Here is an 18,328-nt window from a genome sequence, read left to right as displayed (position 1 = left end):
CCATAAGTTTGTATTATTTTTTAACCTAATACAATTCATCACGGAGAAATGCGATTATTGCAATGTGTCTTATTTTAAAGGTTTGAAAGCTACTCTTTTAAATTCTCTAAACAGTTTTCGTATTTTTCGCACAGAAGTGTACGCTTTTTGCAGCCTTATTTATATATCTTCTACAAATCCTTTTCTAAATTCTCTAAACAGTTTTTCTCGGTGTGGATCCCAGGGAAGGTTCTAGTTTTTCAGGGATCGAAATATCCACCCACATGTTGCCATGCATGATGACCCGTGAAGAGGAGAAGAGGATCCTGGTGGTTGAGGGGCTCAATCGTAATTACACCACTTTGGCCTAGAAATCCTATAGACAGGCGGGCTAGGGGTAGCCCCTAGGGTCAATCGGATGGTCCACTTGGGCTAAGGTCTACCAAGTACCAGTGTTGGATGTTCTCAATAGGTGTTGTGGGCATTGTATCTGATGTTGATGTTTTGGTATAGTACTCTCGAAACCCTGGCGTTGCTGCAGTGTCCTTCTTTGGAATTGTAGTGCGTCCCCTCGTAGGACTTCCATGGTGGGTGAGGTCAGTGGGCACCGAAAATGTTTTTTTTTTATTATGGTTCTTCCAAATATAAAATAGTAAAAAAAAAAACAGTCCATAGGTAAGCAACCACGTCTTGAAGATTCTGAGCAGTAATCTTCAACATCTGTAACACCTGTACTTCATTTTCTTATACTACATTCTCTTTCATACAAATCTTTAGGGCAAATGTCAAGTCAAAAAGCTTCGCTCTCGGAACATATTGATGGAAGCATCCACATCTCGACACAGTGAACTCCTCTTACATTCAAAGGCATTTGGAGATATACCTATTGAGGTTACGCCTCATGCTACTTTGAATTCGTCACGAGGAGTTATTGTTGAGAGAAATTTGAAGAACATCCCCGAGGCTGATATTTTCGCTGGTTTCTCCACCTAAGGAGTTTCTGCAGTGAGGCGTATCTCCACTCGCAAAGATGGAATTATGATGCCAACCAATGCCCTCTTTTTAACATTTAAATTACTGCGTCCACCTGCCATCATCAAGGCAGGTTATTTTAATTGCAGGATACTGCCATACATTCCAAACCTTCTTCGATGTTTCCAGTGTCAGCGGTTCGGTCACTCGAAGACGTCATGTCGTGTTCCCTGACGTGTGTTCGTTGCGGTGACAAGTACCACGATGTCTATGAGTGTGAAATGGACCCTCAATGGCTCTCACTGTTCCTACTTTCGTTCTTGCCCTAAATGGTTGGAAGAAATAGAGGTGCAGCGTTTGAAAACGATTCATAACATTACTTACCCTGAGTCCCGGAAGTTGCTGTACACCACTTCATCTCGGACGTATGCTGCTGCACTTCGTTCCACTACTACAGTGGGAGTGTAAACAGATATCTCTGTGCCTCCAAAAGAATCGTTCTCAAAACAAATGGAAAGTCTTTTGACCTCCATGGTTAAAAAAGTTGATGAATAAACTTCAACACTCATCTTTGTCCCTAACATTCACTCCAGCAAACCCCAAGACCCACTTTCTTTGGTTCTGGGTAAGGACATTTCGTGGGGTACGTCTTCTTCTCCCGCTCTAAGATGCAAAACGATCATTTGTTTACGTCCTCACGCTCTGGAATCCTCTTCCAACAACAAAGACTTGCCCCATCGACCTAGGGCAGAATCCATGGAGATTGACAGATCTCCCTCGAATGAAGACAAAAAAGAAAAAAGACGTGATCGTAAACAGAAGGGTTCTCCACTCAATTCGCCTACACATAAATGAAAACGGCCACCTTGATAAATGAAACTGTCGAGGTTTACGTTCTGATCTGGATAACATCAAAACACCGATTGCTTCCTACCATCCTGTATGTCTTTCCTTACAGGAAACATTTCTGAAACCTGCCGATACAGTCACCTTTCGGTGGTTTTCTTTATACAGAAATGACAGGCTTTGTGATGGACGAATACATGGAGGGGTGGCACTGTTGGTTGATCAACATGTGCTCACCCTGTCTTTGCTACTCAACACATCCTTGGATGCCGTAGCTATCCGTGTTTACTTGGGTCGTTCCAACACCGTTTATTATCTCTTCCTATCACCTGAAGAGACCTATGATCAGCCAGCCCTTGATGCTCTCATTGAACAGTTGTTGTTTCCCTTTTTGATCCTGAGGAACTTTAATGGACATCATTACCTCTGTATGCTCTCTTATCACAACCTATCTCTTTTCAATACTGGTTCCTATACTTATTTTAATGCACTTATGTCCTTTACTGCTATTGATCTCTCAATTTTCTTCCCCTTACTATTCTCTCACTTTTCATGGAGGGTTGACAATAACCCATAAGGCAGTGACCATTTTCCTATAATTTTGAGAGAGACTGGCCGTGGTCGATGCTGCCTGACCCGCGTGCCCTGATGGAAGCTGGATCAAGCAAACTGGCCCTCTTTCATTGCTCTCACAGAACTTGATCCTGCCGTCGTCTGTGAGCCATTAATGGACGACTGTGTGGCAGCAGTAACTGACTTATTATACAAGCAGCTGCTCAATGTATTTCAAAAACCTCGGCACGTTTTCCACGATATCCTCGTTCGTGGTGGAATCCTGCCTGTCACATGGCACGGAAGGCTCAAAAACAGGCCTGGAATACTTTTCTTAGGTATCGCACACTCTCGAACGGGCTCGCTTTCCAGCAAGCCCGTTCACATGCTCGGTGGGTAACACGTCAAAGCCAGAAGGAATCTTGGATTAAGTTCACAACTAACATATCTTCTATAATCAGTTCCAAATTCACATGGGAAAAGATTAGAAAGGTCAATGGACAATATAATTCTGTCCCTCTCTCAATCTTGCTTTCTGATAGCCAGGAAGTAGCTAATACCTGGAGCATAACCGATACTCTAGTTGAAAGCTTTTGCCAGGTATCTAGCACTTCTGCTTCATCCTCCATCTTCTTTGCCATCAAGACTCGGGCTGAGCAATCACCTCTTTCCTTTTCAGCTGATTGTCTCTGACTATAATCTTCTCTTTACACTGGTGGGAAAACTCCAACTGGCCCTTCATTGGTCAAGCAGTAGATCAGTTGAACCCGATAATGTACAGTATGAGATGTTGCACCATCTATCTCTTGTATCTTTTGCTGTTCTTATGATTTTTTAAACCGGATCTGGCAGGAGAATGTTTTTCCTAATGCCTGGCGCCGGCCTATTGTCCTACCTTTCTCTAAGCTTGGGAAGGATCCCAAGATTCCTTCAAACTACTGCTTGACGAGCTGTCTCTGTAAGGAGAGGATGGTAAATGCTTGTCTTGTTTGATTCGAGGAACCAAACAACCTCCTCTTGCCCACCCCGTGTGGGTTCCGACAACAGTGCTCTACCATGGACCACATGATTCGACTTGAAATGTCAATCAGAGAAGTCTTTCTCAAACGACAACATCTTGTGTCAATATTCTTTGACATCGAGAAGGCTGATGATACTACATGACATTTTGCGAGACCTCCATTTATATGGGTTACATGGTCATTTGCCCATTTTCATAAAAAAAAATTGAATGGACAGGCGATTGAAAGTTCGTGTGGGTTCGACACTTTCCCGTTCTTTTCTACAGGAACTTGGAGTCCATCAGGGCTGTGTTTTGAATGTCACACTTATCAGTATAAAGATTAATGCCATCAGTGAACAACTCCCTCTTACTGTTGCAAACAGGCTCTATGTTTATAACTTTCACATCCCATGTCAGTCATCAAACATGAGGCATATTGAGTGGCATCTACAGACTGCCCTCATTCGTTTACTGAAGTGGACCACAGCAAACGATTTTAACTTCTCTCTCTCTAAAACTGTTTGCATGCCCTTTTGTTGCCAACAGGGTATTGATCCTGATCCAGAACTCTGTTTCAGGGACCACAGGTAGCACAACGTCGCCGATACAAAGTTCTTGAAGCTTATCTTGACCATGAGTTGACCTTTATACCACACATCAAGTAGCTACGGGTCAAATATACAAGAGCACTGAACATCCTCCGTGTCCTCTGTTCCACTATTTAGGGAGCGGATCGATGTTCTGTGCTAAATGTATATCGTGCTTTTATTCGATCAAAATTAGACCATGGGTCACTGGTATATGGCTCTGCCAGGATTTTGGCCTTAAAGATACTTGACCCTGTTCATTTTCAGGGACTTCGGTTCTGCACTGGGGCTTTCCACACTTCCCCATTTCAGAGCTTACACACACAGTCTCATGAACCCCCTCTACACCCCCTCCGTTTGCAACTGCCTTTACTGTATGCTTCGAAACTTCCTTTCTTACCACAGCATCCCCTGGGGTTATGTTTTCTTTTCTCGGTGGGGCATGCTTTTTCAGACAATTACTCCTTTCTGCCATTATCTGTCATTACTCCTTTTGGCCTTCGTATCCAGGTGCAGTTGGATTGCTGTATCCACTGGTCAGCCCGTCCCACCATGGCTCACTACAGTCCCCAAATGTGGCCTTTCTTTAAGTCATCTGAGAAAAGCAAACACGTCTGGTTGGAAATACTATCTGTATTTGCTGAACGTCTTTCCAACCATCTTTCCATTCTTATTTATACGGATGGTTCAAAATCAGCAGACTATGTGGGCTCTGCCATGGTTTCTTGATGATAAGAAACCTATTTGCAATAAAAATGTATTTCAGAACGGCTGTAATGGGTATTAACACTTTTATTGATAAGAAGAGAACAACGTTTCGACTTTCCTAGGTCATCTTCATGGTATTTCTTAATCCCCTTTACCTTTTTTGCGTTCACTGCTAAACTGTACGCTATTTTTCTTGCCCTGGATCACATAGAAGCTGAGCAGTACTCAAATTACACTGTTTATACTGACTCTCGTAGTTCTCTACTGAACCTGGAATGGCTTCACGTTAGCTCTCACCCTGTTCTCGCCGATATTCAAAACCGACTGGCCCATTTCTCTTTAACATCTACTTCTATCCAGTTTTTCTGGATACAAGGTCACGTTGGTATTCATGGGAACGAGCTCGCCGACATCGCAGCTAAATCTATCTCCCCCGGCACTATCACTGCTGCGCCATTTCCATACATGGACTATGGTCCTGTATTCAAGGCTCGGCTCTTTGCCAACTGGCAGTCGACTTGGAGTGAGCAATGTGAAAACAAGCTTTTCCCAATAAAATCCTCTATTGGACTTTGCCCCCAATGGCTCAGCGGTATGTCTGCGGACTTACAATGCTAAAAACCGGGTTTCGATACCCGTGGTGGGCAGAGCACAGAGAGCTTATTATGTAGCTTTGTGCTTAATTCAAAACAACTATTGGACTTTGGTCGTCTTGCTTCCGTAAGGATCGGAAAGAGGAAGTTACCCTAACTAGACTACGCATTGGTCAGTTTTTAACTCATCGTTTTCTTTTATCTGTAACTGATGCACCAATGTGTAGTCTGTGTAACACTCATTGTGTATAAGCCACATTTTAATGTCTTGCCGTCGTTGTGACTTTCAACGACGGTACCATTTTAAACATGTTTTGTCCAAAGGTTTATCCATAACGTTGGACAGTGTTATTGGTGACGGTGACACTGCCCATCTTGATAAAGTTTTTAGTCTTTTAAAGGCCATTACTCTTTTTAATGCTATCTAAGTTTTTAATTTATAAATTAGACTTTTTTATGTGATTCTCTTTCAATACTCAGTACATCTAGTTCGATTTGAAATTAGAAAATGGCCGTTACGTGAAATAACTCAAAATCAGGACTGGAAAGGCCAACTTCAGGTGTCTAATGCTGATTTCTGAACTTATCCGTTAGTCAACCTGTCGAGTTTTGGTAATTACAGTTATGCCACAGAAAGTCCTTTACAACTTGTATTACTGTAGTTTGTCTCTTACCGCTGTAGACTAGATGTGAAAATTGAATTTAATGCTATTTGTTTTTTAAACGTTGTCTTATTTTACCTTAATTTCCTTTTATGAATTTTAATAATTATACTTTAATTTCAACTTTTTACCGTATGTTTGGCCCAGGTAGCCTAGTTGCTTTGCACCATAAAACACCAAACCAACCAATCAACCGAACATTTCTCAAACATGAAGAAATATAATAAGAGTTCATTATAAATGCACTGATATCCTGAACAAGTTATTTGTTTAATACTGATAGTGTTTATACACTACTGTCATTTTCAGTGATATTTCATCTTCTTTGTCTCGGTAAGTTTAATGAAATAGAAGTTTTAGTTATTGTAATTTCACATGAATACTTCAGTTAGCTTCTTCCGTTGGAAGTAGTCATGTCACTAAAGTTAGAATACAGTTTATATTCCCGTAGCATGAGTTATCTGTATCCTTCTTGCATTAACTCTTAAGACTGGTCAGTACCTCCTAAAATGTATTTCAAAGACTGCTTATATGGGTATGAAAATACAGAACAATGGTTCGACCTTCTTAGATCATCTTCAGGTTAACAAGAAATACCTTCAGAGGTTCATTTCTTCAGTGATTCAGATCACCGTCATATAATATAGATCATAGAGTAACAAACTAATCGATTTGGTAAGAATGGCATTATTTCTAGTCAGTTAAAATAATACTAAATATTTTTTTTAACAATTTACTTTAAATAGTTACGAGGCCCGGCATGGCCAGGTGGGTTAAGGCATTCGACTCGTAATCTGAAAGTCGCGGGTTTGAATCTCCGTCGCACCAAACAAGCTCGCCCTTTCAGCCGTTGGGGCGTTATAATATTACTGTCAATCCTACTATTCGTCGGTAAAAGAGTAACCCAAGGGTTGGCGATGGGTGGTCTTACACTACTAAATTAGGGACAGCTAGCGCAGATAGCCCTTGACAAGCTTTGCGCGAAATTCAAAACAAACAAATAATTACGAGACTAAAACAGCTTCACATTAGAGCTAGAAGAAGGGTATCTATTTGTTTAAGATGTCGATCTACACAAATAATTGGATAAGGTGTCGTTATAGATATTCTACAAAATGAAGCTTGTCTGGAGTGTCGTTGTAAACTAGTTTGAAATGAAACCGTTCTGGTAACAAAATGTGAAATAAAACTGTTGTAAAATGACACTGTGTTAAAGTAAAGATTACTGTTTCACGTGTCACATTATAAGGAGTGTAAAATTACTATTATTTGAAGCTTCACGGTTGGCATTGTGTGAAATACAAAACACAGTTCACTCAGTATAAATATCAAGTCCGTGCATTGCAGGAATTTTGAGATAAAACAACATAAAATCACTTTTTGTATGGAACAAGTTACATGAAATCATGTTTATGCTATACCAGCGTTATTGTAAGATACAACCACTGGTTGAGTGTTAGTGTGATATAAAAACATTTTGAAATATCGTAACTGAGTTACAGTCGAATGAGACCATTGTTTAAAATTACTTGAAACACGTATCTCAAACATAAAAAAAACAATAATAATGAATTTAATTTGTTCAAGGTTGAAAGTACATGTATGCTTGTATATCGTGACGTAACACTACAACAAGCTTTATTAGAGGAAATGCTTGAAAACACTGGCAAAATGTTAATTGATATATACTTGTTTATGTTAAGTGCCGTAAGAGACAATATTTTTTTTTCTAATATTATTAAACTAAAGCCGGTGTGGGGAGATCACAGTTTATAATTGCACTCTTATTTGTGTTCGTACCTAAAAACATTTTAAAAATTTGCAAACACCATTGTTATATTTCGGCGAACCTTAAGGTTCATGTTAATTAATGTAACGAATCTTTTATTGTAGCGTTAAATAAAAACAGTGTTTGAACTGCCGTAAAAATCTTGTGAAACTATCGTTTTTTTTTTACCTTTTGTTTTTGATGAAACTTGTAAATAACAAAACTATTTTAATACAGAGAAATAAACCTAACCTACAATTTAAAAAAAATCAACAGAAATAGAGCTGAGAATAGGGTAGAAAAACAAAAAATAAGTTATTTGGAATCGAACATTAAAAACTTATTACACAGAGGCATCGTTGACTGTAAACAGGTACTTTGGCCACTTTGTCGTCTTATTGCAAGCTAGCCAATCAAAGGACGAGTTTCAGGTAATCATCTGTTTTTATTTGTCCGGCGACACACGTATTTAAATTCGTCTTTCTAAATTAATGTCGAAAGTTTCGTTTCTTAGTCTGCTGGATGGTTGCGCTGTTTAGCAGAACGCAACGTAAAAATATTGTTGAACGTTGACAACACGTTTCAAGAAACGTAATAAAACATTTCAGCAGAATACACGATTGTGCCCTGTTTGCTTGCTCATGGAGTGGTGTAATTAATTCATGAACACGTATTGGCTGCACGTTGTCTAAATATACGCACATACAAAAAAATCGGATACTGTAACATCATATATGATACTATCAACTGAATCAGTTAAGAATTAGTCTTGATTAGAGACTATCGTTTATAATCATTCGCTGAATAGTTGAATATTATGTATAGCACCTTCTAGTGATCAGGTAACAGATCAAAGTTGCTGCTTTATCTCATGTTACACATGCATCAAACATGAGTATTATGTTTACCAGTGGTCGCTGTACATTCTGATATAACAAGTTTCTTTTACCATATGCTTTTTCTATTGATGTAGGTTCTGTTTACTTGTAAAACGTCCTTGCTTGTAGATGTTACTGTTTAAACATTGGAATTTTAGTCTACTTATCGGTGAGACATTAAACTGAAAACTGGATTACAAGTGACAGTCATTTATCTTTATAAACTCAAACAAACACTGTTATGTAGATAAATTAATCTTCAATAATATGATTAATTTCAGCAAAAATATAAAGCTAAGTGGATATTAATAAATACGTTTGTAATAGATGGACAGATATGAGATAAATAACTCGAAGTCCTTCGTTGGTACAGGCTGTACGTTGGCCTTGTGGTAAGTAGCTCTCTATATTTCAGACCTGACGAACTAGGCTCGAAATGAAAGAATAGGATATTCCGGTTTTCGGATTCAACGACTCGAACAACAGCTGATCACAAACAACATTTAAAATGATCCATGAGAAACTTCAACCGGAAGCAGTTTCACGTCCTTATTTGCACCACCTGGTGGAAGTTATTAAAAAATTAAATTGAACGTGTTTAGAATATAAAAAAGAAATTATTTTCGCTGTGCAGAAAAGCTCTAGGCGTAAAACTTCATTTTTTTTATAGGTATTATAACCTAAGTGTGTTTGCAGTTTCACGTGACACAATAAGTTTCGTACTCTTGAATTATCTAAATACAGGAACACATTCTGCAGACCGGTCAGAATAACAAAGAGTTGTTACACCAACAATGTACATGATATTGACGTCCATCAACACCACTAGCGTGTGTTTGTGTACATATTAGTTTTCAGTGCACCTGTGTACGTTTATTTAGGTTAGATATGTCTGTGGAAGTGAAATAGAAACAGACATACAGGAAAAACCATTATTCTGTGTCGTGTAATACTGCGTGTATCTGCATTAATCAAAGTTTAATGCAACAAATTTTCCGTTGATATCAACCATCCATTAGGGTTAGCACGTAATACTCTGTAACCAGCAGTTATAATTAACAAAGTAATTTCAAAATACTTACATCAAAACGCTTAACATTTATATATTTATTACTACTACCTCCCCCCCCGTGAATGAGCTTATGACGCTAAAATTTCGGTCAACATAACTCTGTTAGCCAGTTGTATAGCTTTGAGCTTGAAAACAGCAAACAAATAAAGGATTGGCGTCAAGAGTTTTTTATAAATAAATATATACAACCTCATGTATCTTTACTTTGTTTAATAAGTATTAACAAAAATGTGTATATTTTCACAGGAAGCCTAGTCATAGAAGGCCTAATGGACCTCTCAGGAACGAGAACTGCACTCGAACCTTTATTATGGAAAGTCCTGTGCTTTTCACCATGGTACGTATACTAATCCTAAGACCTATCAAGTTAAATCAAATATAAGAATGTGTAATAATATGTGAACCACTCTACGTCTGTTATATACAGTGATGTCAATGCCATTCGCTCAGTACCAAAGCTCGTACAACATAAAGGCATTGATAATATACCATCAATTTTATGAATAACTGTTATAATTTGAAGTCAACTGATTTCTTTACAAGTAGATTTAAGGTAAGACTGAATAAGGTTGTACATCTATAGAGGGTTTTATACTGGCTAATGCTGGACGTTTTTATTGTGCTGTTATCTAGAAATTTGTTTTTAAAAGTATAATTTCTGGGCTTGATTTCTTTTTCTAATGAGAATGAATTCGTTATTTTACACCCAGGTCTCTTGTTGATTGTGGATATATCAGATTTGTTCAAATAATAGCTTGTAATGTTTCCCAATTCTGATTGTATTCATGTTCTTTTTTATTAGAGGGGGGGCACTATTTTGTACGTGAAAAAAGATTTGTAACTTGTGTAAACACGCATTTTGTGTTGATGCATCAACTGATGGCCCATTGTTTATTAATTATTTTTCAAGAATAACATAGAATTATGAAATATTTTCCCAACAGATCATCACCTTTTTCTTATTTTGGCCCACCCTCGTGGAACAGCGGAAAGTCTTTGGATTTATATCGCTAAAATCATGGGTTTCACTCCCCTCGCCGGACACAACAGCTAGCCCAATGTGGCTTTCCTATAACAAAACACCTACTCTCTGATTTTAGCACAGTTATCAAAACAGCGTAATTAATCAACTTATTTGAGACATTTGACAACAAATTCCAGTCTCGCGTTTCAGCTTTACACGTCGTCAAACGAGATAAGGGTTTGGGGCACAATAGCTGGAAAACAAAATTGATTATTGAAGTTTCTCCTTTTGTGTGCGTTCACATGATTTATTCACGTGGAACTTGTAAACCTATTCCACTAATTATTCACATGATTTATTCACGTGGAACTTGTAAACCTATTCCACTAATTAAAATCATGTTTTTTGGTTAATATAGAATTAGAAGCAAAAAAATAGGGATAAATTTATCTGAAACCATAACTTTTAATTTCGGTTTTGTATTCAAACAGTTGTGCTTATTAATAGGCGGTGCAATTATATAACATGAATAAATTCTAAAATAAGTTTCTTTTATAGAAACTTCCAGAAATATCATGTTTGCTGTAAAGTGGTACCACTGTTAACGAAATTATTTTAGACTTGAACATGTATCGCTGGTTCATGTAGAGTTAGTTATTTATGGCAGTTGAATTAGCTGTTGTTGTTTTTTTCACTCTTCCATAACTAGTGTAGAATACACATTCTAACCAGATATATTCAGGGTTCGAAAGATCTGAAAATCTGAACATTGGTATGAGTAGGGGCGGGGGTCTCTTCATTGAATGATTCGGTTTGAATAGTTGATGTAGGTAATCAAGCGATTATGTGATTTCACAGTTAGGATTTTTGATTTGAAAATGCAGTATCATATTTCATTGACGGCCCTTGCCTGATGCAAATGTTTCATAAATTCAAATCAGCTCTAGCACAAACAACCAGTTTGGGTACAAATAATATGAAGTTGGCCAGTTGGTAAGCAATGCTATTATTGGTAATGGAATATTTTGTTTATTTTTTCACTTATGCTATCCGTGTTTGATTTATTTTCTGTATAACACTTCTAGAACGTGCGTTTTGTGGACACTTTTCGCTGACTGTTGGATGTCAGTGTACCTAAGTGCCACAATGTGATGATGATGTTAAGGCCATTGTTTATTCTAATATTGTGCTTCAAGGCAAATCTTGATTTTTTTGTTAGTTCTCGTATAGTGGATTAAGTACTGGTGCTGTTAAAGATTTTGATTATTTCAGTGTAAAGTTGACTACAGTTGTTAGTTCATGTAAAATACCATGATGTCACAGAAATTCAGTCGAATCCTATGCTTCAGATTAAAGTTGGCTGCATATTGCTACTTCGTGTTATTGACCAAATTAACCATTTTATGGGATCCCACGTTTTAAGATGTTCTTAATGGTATTTTCTCGTAAACAACCCAATATGTTATGGAAAGCTAGTAATGTTTCTCCCAGTAACGAAATGAGGAAGCTGGTGTATTTTCATAGAAACCGTTTTTTTCACCAGTTACGAGACGAAGAAATTTCTAACATTAATTTCTCGTAGCAAGTGGGGGACATCTTTATGTTAAGGTATAACTTATTTTTATAGCAATTGTGAAATGTGCGCTGACAGCAACTACAGTGATTTTTTTGTTTCGACACAGAAGGGCTGTATATAAGCAGTCCTTTATTTACCAATGATAGACTAGAACGAATGCAGTTAGTCAACACCACCCACCCCTCCAACTGTTGGGCTACTCCTTTATCGATGAATAGTGAGCTTCACTAATATTATTACGCCTTCACGTATGAAAGAGAGAGATTGCTAGATGTGATAGGGACTTGAACCCGCGATCTTCACGTTACGAGTCGAACACCCTATCCATCAGGCCATAATCCATAATGAAAGATTATAGTATATCAGATGTTGTGCATCAGGTGTTGTGCCTCATGAGAAAAGTGTATTAAAATCAAGTGTTTAGTTGTTTTCCTTCACTTTATTGTTATTACTTGTAGTTTTCTCCCGCATTTTCAAGATACTCTGAGAAGGAAATCTGAAATGACTATAACCTTGCCCGTTTCAGTTTCGTTTCCTCAGAAAAAATATACCCATGATCTCAACCAATTCTTTACTGATTCTAATTTTAAATATTTTACTGAGATATAAAGGACTAGTCCTGGACACCGTAAAGGGTTTGCATCCTGTTAAAAGGAAAAAAAACACTTGCCTAATTATCAAAGTTGCATATTCCAGTGTTATCTACGTTTCATCTTAAATGATGAGTAATGACTTAGCGCTGTTCGATTATCTTGTTTTGCAGTTTGTTTCTACCATATCTGATGCACATAATTCAGTATTAATTATCCCATAAAATTAAAGTATGATAACAGTTAAAGAGCTAAAAGAAAACATGAAGTGATTAAAGTTTAGAAAAAAAAGTTTATTTTTATCACAAGGACCTCATTAATTTTTTTCTACAGACCTTTGAAAAATGGGATAAGATATTTCAACCAGTATTTTATTCTTTAATGAAGGTAGTATTTCTTCATCTTAACATAATTTAAATGTTATGCCTGTTTCCCCTACAGGAATGTTTTGCATATTTGTTGGATATTTTACTCTCTCTCTGATATTTTACTCTCTCTCTTTGTATATATAATTATCATGCATTTTTCGGCAAGAGAATACTGATTTTGAGTTGGTTTATACTTAAACATAAAGCTATACAATGGGCCGTCTGTGGTCAGCTCATCACTGGTATCAAAACTCTATTTTTAGCATTGCAAGTCCACAGACATACTGCTGTGTCACTAGAATTTGTTTGTTTTTCAACTTGCAAATTAATTACTTTAAACTTACTTTTTTACCTTCATCTGTAGCTTTTGTTTTGTAATTGAAGTACTGTTTGAAACTTGTGATCTTATCTCGTGATACTACACAGTGTACGTGTAGTAGCATTATTGAACAGCTTTCCATTTGTACTTGGTACTGTTGCATTCAAAGTTTCGAATATCATTTCGATTTGTGTTCTTTTGTAGTTCTTCCTTTCGTTACTAGAGGGTGTATTAAAAGTTGTCAAAATGAATGTTGATAAACTTGTGTTCCAGTAACAGAACAATTTCAGATAGGAGATGAATGATCTGATAAGCACTGCAGCTATAAATGTTTTGTAATAAATCAAATTAAGTACTTTATAAATATTTTGGGTTTAGAGCAGGGTGTCATTATTTTATTTGATATGTCCCAGTTCCCACAACAGAATTAACCTAGATATTTGTGTGGCAAGGTGAAGAATCAACCATAGTACAACAATTTTGGATCGACGTTAAGAAATACAACGCCAATTTACGCTTATGTACGTCTATGCACAAAAAGAGTTGTGTATTGTTAAAAAAATTTATATTTGTGCTTGATTTACATCTTTAAAGTGGACCAGGCGTGGCCAAAGGGGCAACACACCCAAATTTTCAAATCCGAGAGTTCATGGTTTATGTCCCGTTGCCGCAGAAATGCGCTACATACGTTAGGAAAATGTATGCGTTTTAAGAATTACGATTTAATCCCATTACTCAGTCGTATATATAATCAATGTAATGTAACAGTTAATGCATGTAATGTGTTTGAAATATTAGAAAGTAATGCACGTCTCAGTGTAGCAACTGCTGCTTCAAATTAAAAAGTCGCGACAACTTTCTAATACTGTAAGTTGTTAACATTCATTACTTCCGTTTGATAAAAGTACGCGCACAAGAATTATAGATCCTCACTACAGAGGTAATTTTGAGACATAGGTTTCCCCGCATCCGATATAATTCAGTTAGCAAGTAACAAATTTAACAATTTAACTGGGCCTAACGTGTTTCCTCTTTGCCGAAATTCACAATACTGGTATGCAGAAAAACAAGTTAGATAAATGATTGCGCTCAATGGAGACTGTATTGTTGGAAAGTTGTTAATGAGTTTCTGATAAATTTGCACCTTTTCATTTTTATTATATATAAAGTTTTAATTCTAAGGTCCACTGATATGAAGATTGAAAAACGTACCGTTACTGAAGGATTAAAATTTTGTGAAAGCAAACATGGTGAATGATTGGGTTCGGTGTGTTTTGGTATAGTAATCTGATTGTTCTTTTTTGTTTTCTACTGATCATCTCAAATGTGCGGAAGGTTTGATTTGTTTATCATAAACAGATTTTTAATTATTTCTCTCCTTTATTTTCTAGGGTGTCCAGAAGCAAGAAAGACGCATGTTTCTGTTTAACGATATATTGTTGATAGCCAAGCAAAGGTAAAACGCCATACTATTTGATCTAAGAAGGTGAATAATAAAAACGATTGCGCATCATAGTTTCTCTTTCATTAATAAAATACTTTAAAAATCAAAACGACAATCTCTGAGAGCACTTGGGACAATTACCTAAGATATTTTCTCCGGAAAACAAAGAGCCTTAAACCGCTGCTATCATATTTAGGAATCTTGGAGATCCTTAAAGCAAAACGTGCTCTTGAAAAATAATGTTCCATTTATTCTGATCTCTAAATTTAAACCATTAAGACGTCTTGCTTCATGTTTTTAGTTTTCCACATATGCAGCGTTTTTGTTTAATTTGTTTTTGAGTTAGAATAAAAATTATATAATTAGTAAGAGGTTTGGAGTTGCTGTTTTTAATGCAGTTTCTCCTTGTGCTTTTATGTATTTTACTATCCAACTTCTCCTTGTGCTTTTATGTATTTTACTATCCAACTTCTCCTTGTGCTTTTATGTATTCTACTATCCAACTTCTCCTTGTGCTTTTATGTATTCTACTATCCAACTTCTCCTTGTGCTTTTATGTATTCTACTATCCAACTTCTCCTTGTGCTTTTATGTATTTTACTATCCAACTTCTCCTTGTGCTTTTATGTATTTTACTATCCAACTTCTCCTTGTGCTTTTATGTATTCTACTATCCAACTTGTGCTTTTATGTATTCTACTATCCAACTTCATTAAAATGTAATTATTTTCACTAATATACAGGGTATTCCAAAATGCATATACCAAAAAGAAAGTTGAATGGCATTTGTATTATTTGAGATAACAATGAAATTGAAATTAAAATATATTATCAAGACTTTCAAGTGTAATTTAATTTTTAAAGTTCTACATGTCTTCCACCATTAGCTATAATCAGTCTAATTCTGCGTTCAAATTCAGAGAATGTTTTTTCAACACAGCTTTAGAGATGGATAAGGCCAGCAATACCAGGTACAAAGCTTCAGTTTCACACGATCCCTTGGTTTGTTATGACTGACTCTTGTTTTCAAGAAAACACAAAAGATACAAAGTCCAAAACGGTGAAATCGGAAGAACTTTTCAGAAGTTGTCATTCCACTTAAAAACAGAGTCGGTTTTAATATCTGAAATGAAATGCATTCTTAAATAATTAATATAAAAATAAAACTTACAAGTCTTAATTTTTTTTTTTTAATTTTGCTATCTCGAATAATAAAGTTATTGAAATTTCTTTTGAGTGTATTAATTTTGGGACACCCTGTATTTATTGTTGCCATGTATTTTAGTAGTCCCATATAAATTTTATATACATACATAGAAAGATCCAATTATTCTTTAATATACTCAGAACTCAAAATAAAGCTTTGAAACAAAACATAATATATTAAATTGTCAATCACACGTTCTGTTCAATGTCATGCATGTTAAACATCTTAAAGGGAAGAGATTGGTCACTCGGTCTATCTTATGTTGTGACTTTTGAAGCTGTTCTCGTTTGTCACTTTGAATTAAAATAATTCAATTTGATGTGCTTCCATTTGTTCATGAATTATGGCTAGATTCCAGAGAAGACATGTAAATAGCTCACTCGCGTAAATGGACGTTGTACAATCAACGCACGCTATTGGCTTACAAGTCTTAAAATGTTTTTAGTAGAAGAATGTGAAATTGCTTTCAAACCAATAGTATAGTTTTTGAGACATCAGAACAAGGCAGATTATTAACCATAATTCAAGCATCTGTTTGCTAATTTTAGATTTTGGTCTTCTATAACCCATAAACTGTCTGCCCGAGACTGAATACAATAAGAACACAGAGGGTTAGAGCCATCACAAAGTCAACCATCATGTTTGGCACCCAGCGAGGTATATACTGCTCACAGTAAAACACAGCGTTGCTTGCCTGCTAGGGCTCTAAGAACATGTTAGAATAGCCAATGTCATAAGTAGTAGTAGTATTTTTACAGGTAAGCCGCGAGGTATCTTCTAGCCAGATAACGTATATTATTTGGAGAAAATCTGGAACCGGATCCACGTCAGAGTTGGTAGTAGAAATATGCTGTAGACTGAAATAAGCATTTTTGTGCGATCCGACTTCTGCATCATATGTTAAGCATCATTGATGCCACATACTATATATAAAGTCTACATCGTAAGACCATTTTTGATGTTATACGTCTGTGAAATAAGTACTGACTTTGATCCAATGAATGATTACGTCAGCTTCCACCGTACAGAGATGGTCGACACATCTTAAAAGAGGGAATTAATCGAACTTTGGTCCCATCAAGCACGTACGGGATTCTTTTCAGAGGGCAGCCGCTCCTCTTAAAGCGGCTCGAGACAATAAACCTGCCCAGAAGACAACAGTTTCAAAGAATTGGTCGAAACTTTTATTTTAAGCATAAATAACCAGTTCTGGGCTACCACCCCTGCTCGTGATGACCATATTTAAGTAAATTGCCAGGGATAACGAGGTTGTCACCCCTACAAATTGTTTTTACGAGCGTAGGCTGATCGACCAATAAGGTACATCACGTGACTGATCACTAGAGTCTCTGCTTTGCATAAACATTAACTAAGGAGGGAATGACTGACGTTATGATAGTGTTTGGGCCTATCGTGGATAAGGCATCCCGCATTTTAATGAACCTTTAATTGTTAGTGATATACGCTTCGCAGTACAACGAGATAGTTTTTCATCTATTATAGTTAAAAATAACGTTTTGTGAATATTTCTTAAAAGATCATTTGAAAATACGCACCTTTCAAACAATCTGAAAATATTTAATCATTGTCAATTGACAAAAAATGTCCGAAAAGCAAATTTCAATAAAAAATAGACTAAGTGACCCGAGGGAGTGTTAGTGTTGTCTTTATTCAGTTATGAATGAAATAATAAAATACTCAGTTTTTTTATGTTACCTAATTGTTCAATAAATAACGTAGTTTAAGAATTTATTGTTGTTTATGCCCTTTCTGTTTGTCTGACTAAATTGTGATGAGATTGTACGTTGTTGTTGTTTCTTAAGCTACTCGGTGGTTACATTGATGTTTGATCACGAAGAAAAATAACGTTAGAAACTAGTGGATTTCAAATGTTTGCTAACCCTTACATTGCATAATATTTTATCATATGGAGAACAGTAATGTAAGAGCATATATTATCAGTTTTACAAGCTAATTTATCCCACAGATCTTCCCATTCGTGCAAATTGAAAGAAAAAATTCTTTTGTGTGAGATGTGGTTGTCGTCATGTTTAGGCGATGTTTGCGAGTCGTCTCGAACTCCTGACACGTCATTCGTTTTGGGCTGGCCAACCACCAATGTTGTGGCAACGTTTAGGTAAGCACCCACCCAATCAAATACAGTAATAGCTTCACTTTAAGAGAAACTTCACTGACTTCATTCTTGATAATATTTTTAACAATTTTACACGGTTAGGCTT

General features: G+C 36.5%; 1 protein-coding gene and 1 long non-coding RNA gene across 5 annotated transcripts in view; one reads left to right on the top strand and one right to left on the bottom strand.

Moving 5' to 3' along the window:
* Positions 1 to 18,328, top strand: part of LOC143250676 (uncharacterized) — a 204,317-nt gene that overhangs the window by 168,395 nt on the left and 17,594 nt on the right. For all 4 annotated transcript variants that reach the window (XM_076501567.1, XM_076501568.1, XM_076501570.1 and 1 more), the window contains 3 exons: positions 9,867 to 9,957; positions 14,829 to 14,893; positions 18,076 to 18,225. In XM_076501567.1, coding sequence (XP_076357682.1) covers positions 9,867 to 9,957; positions 14,829 to 14,893; positions 18,076 to 18,225 — 306 coding nt within the window. The remainder of the gene's footprint in view (positions 1 to 9,866; positions 9,958 to 14,828; positions 14,894 to 18,075; positions 18,226 to 18,328) is intronic.
* The window catches only part of LOC143250678 (uncharacterized), a 30,490-nt gene continuing 26,763 nt past the window's right edge, over positions 14,602 to 18,328 (bottom strand). Inside the window, exon 3 of the long non-coding RNA XR_013028297.1 lies at positions 14,602 to 16,004. This is a non-coding gene — a long non-coding RNA (uncharacterized LOC143250678). The remainder of the gene's footprint in view (positions 16,005 to 18,328) is intronic.

This window comes from Tachypleus tridentatus, chromosome 5 (assembly GCF_004210375.1).
Source record: "Tachypleus tridentatus isolate NWPU-2018 chromosome 5, ASM421037v1, whole genome shotgun sequence".
Classification (NCBI taxonomy): Eukaryota; Metazoa; Arthropoda; class Merostomata; order Xiphosura; family Limulidae; genus Tachypleus; species Tachypleus tridentatus.
The sequence above is the reverse complement of the archived record's forward strand: the minus strand, read 5'-3'. Positions and strand labels throughout refer to the sequence as shown.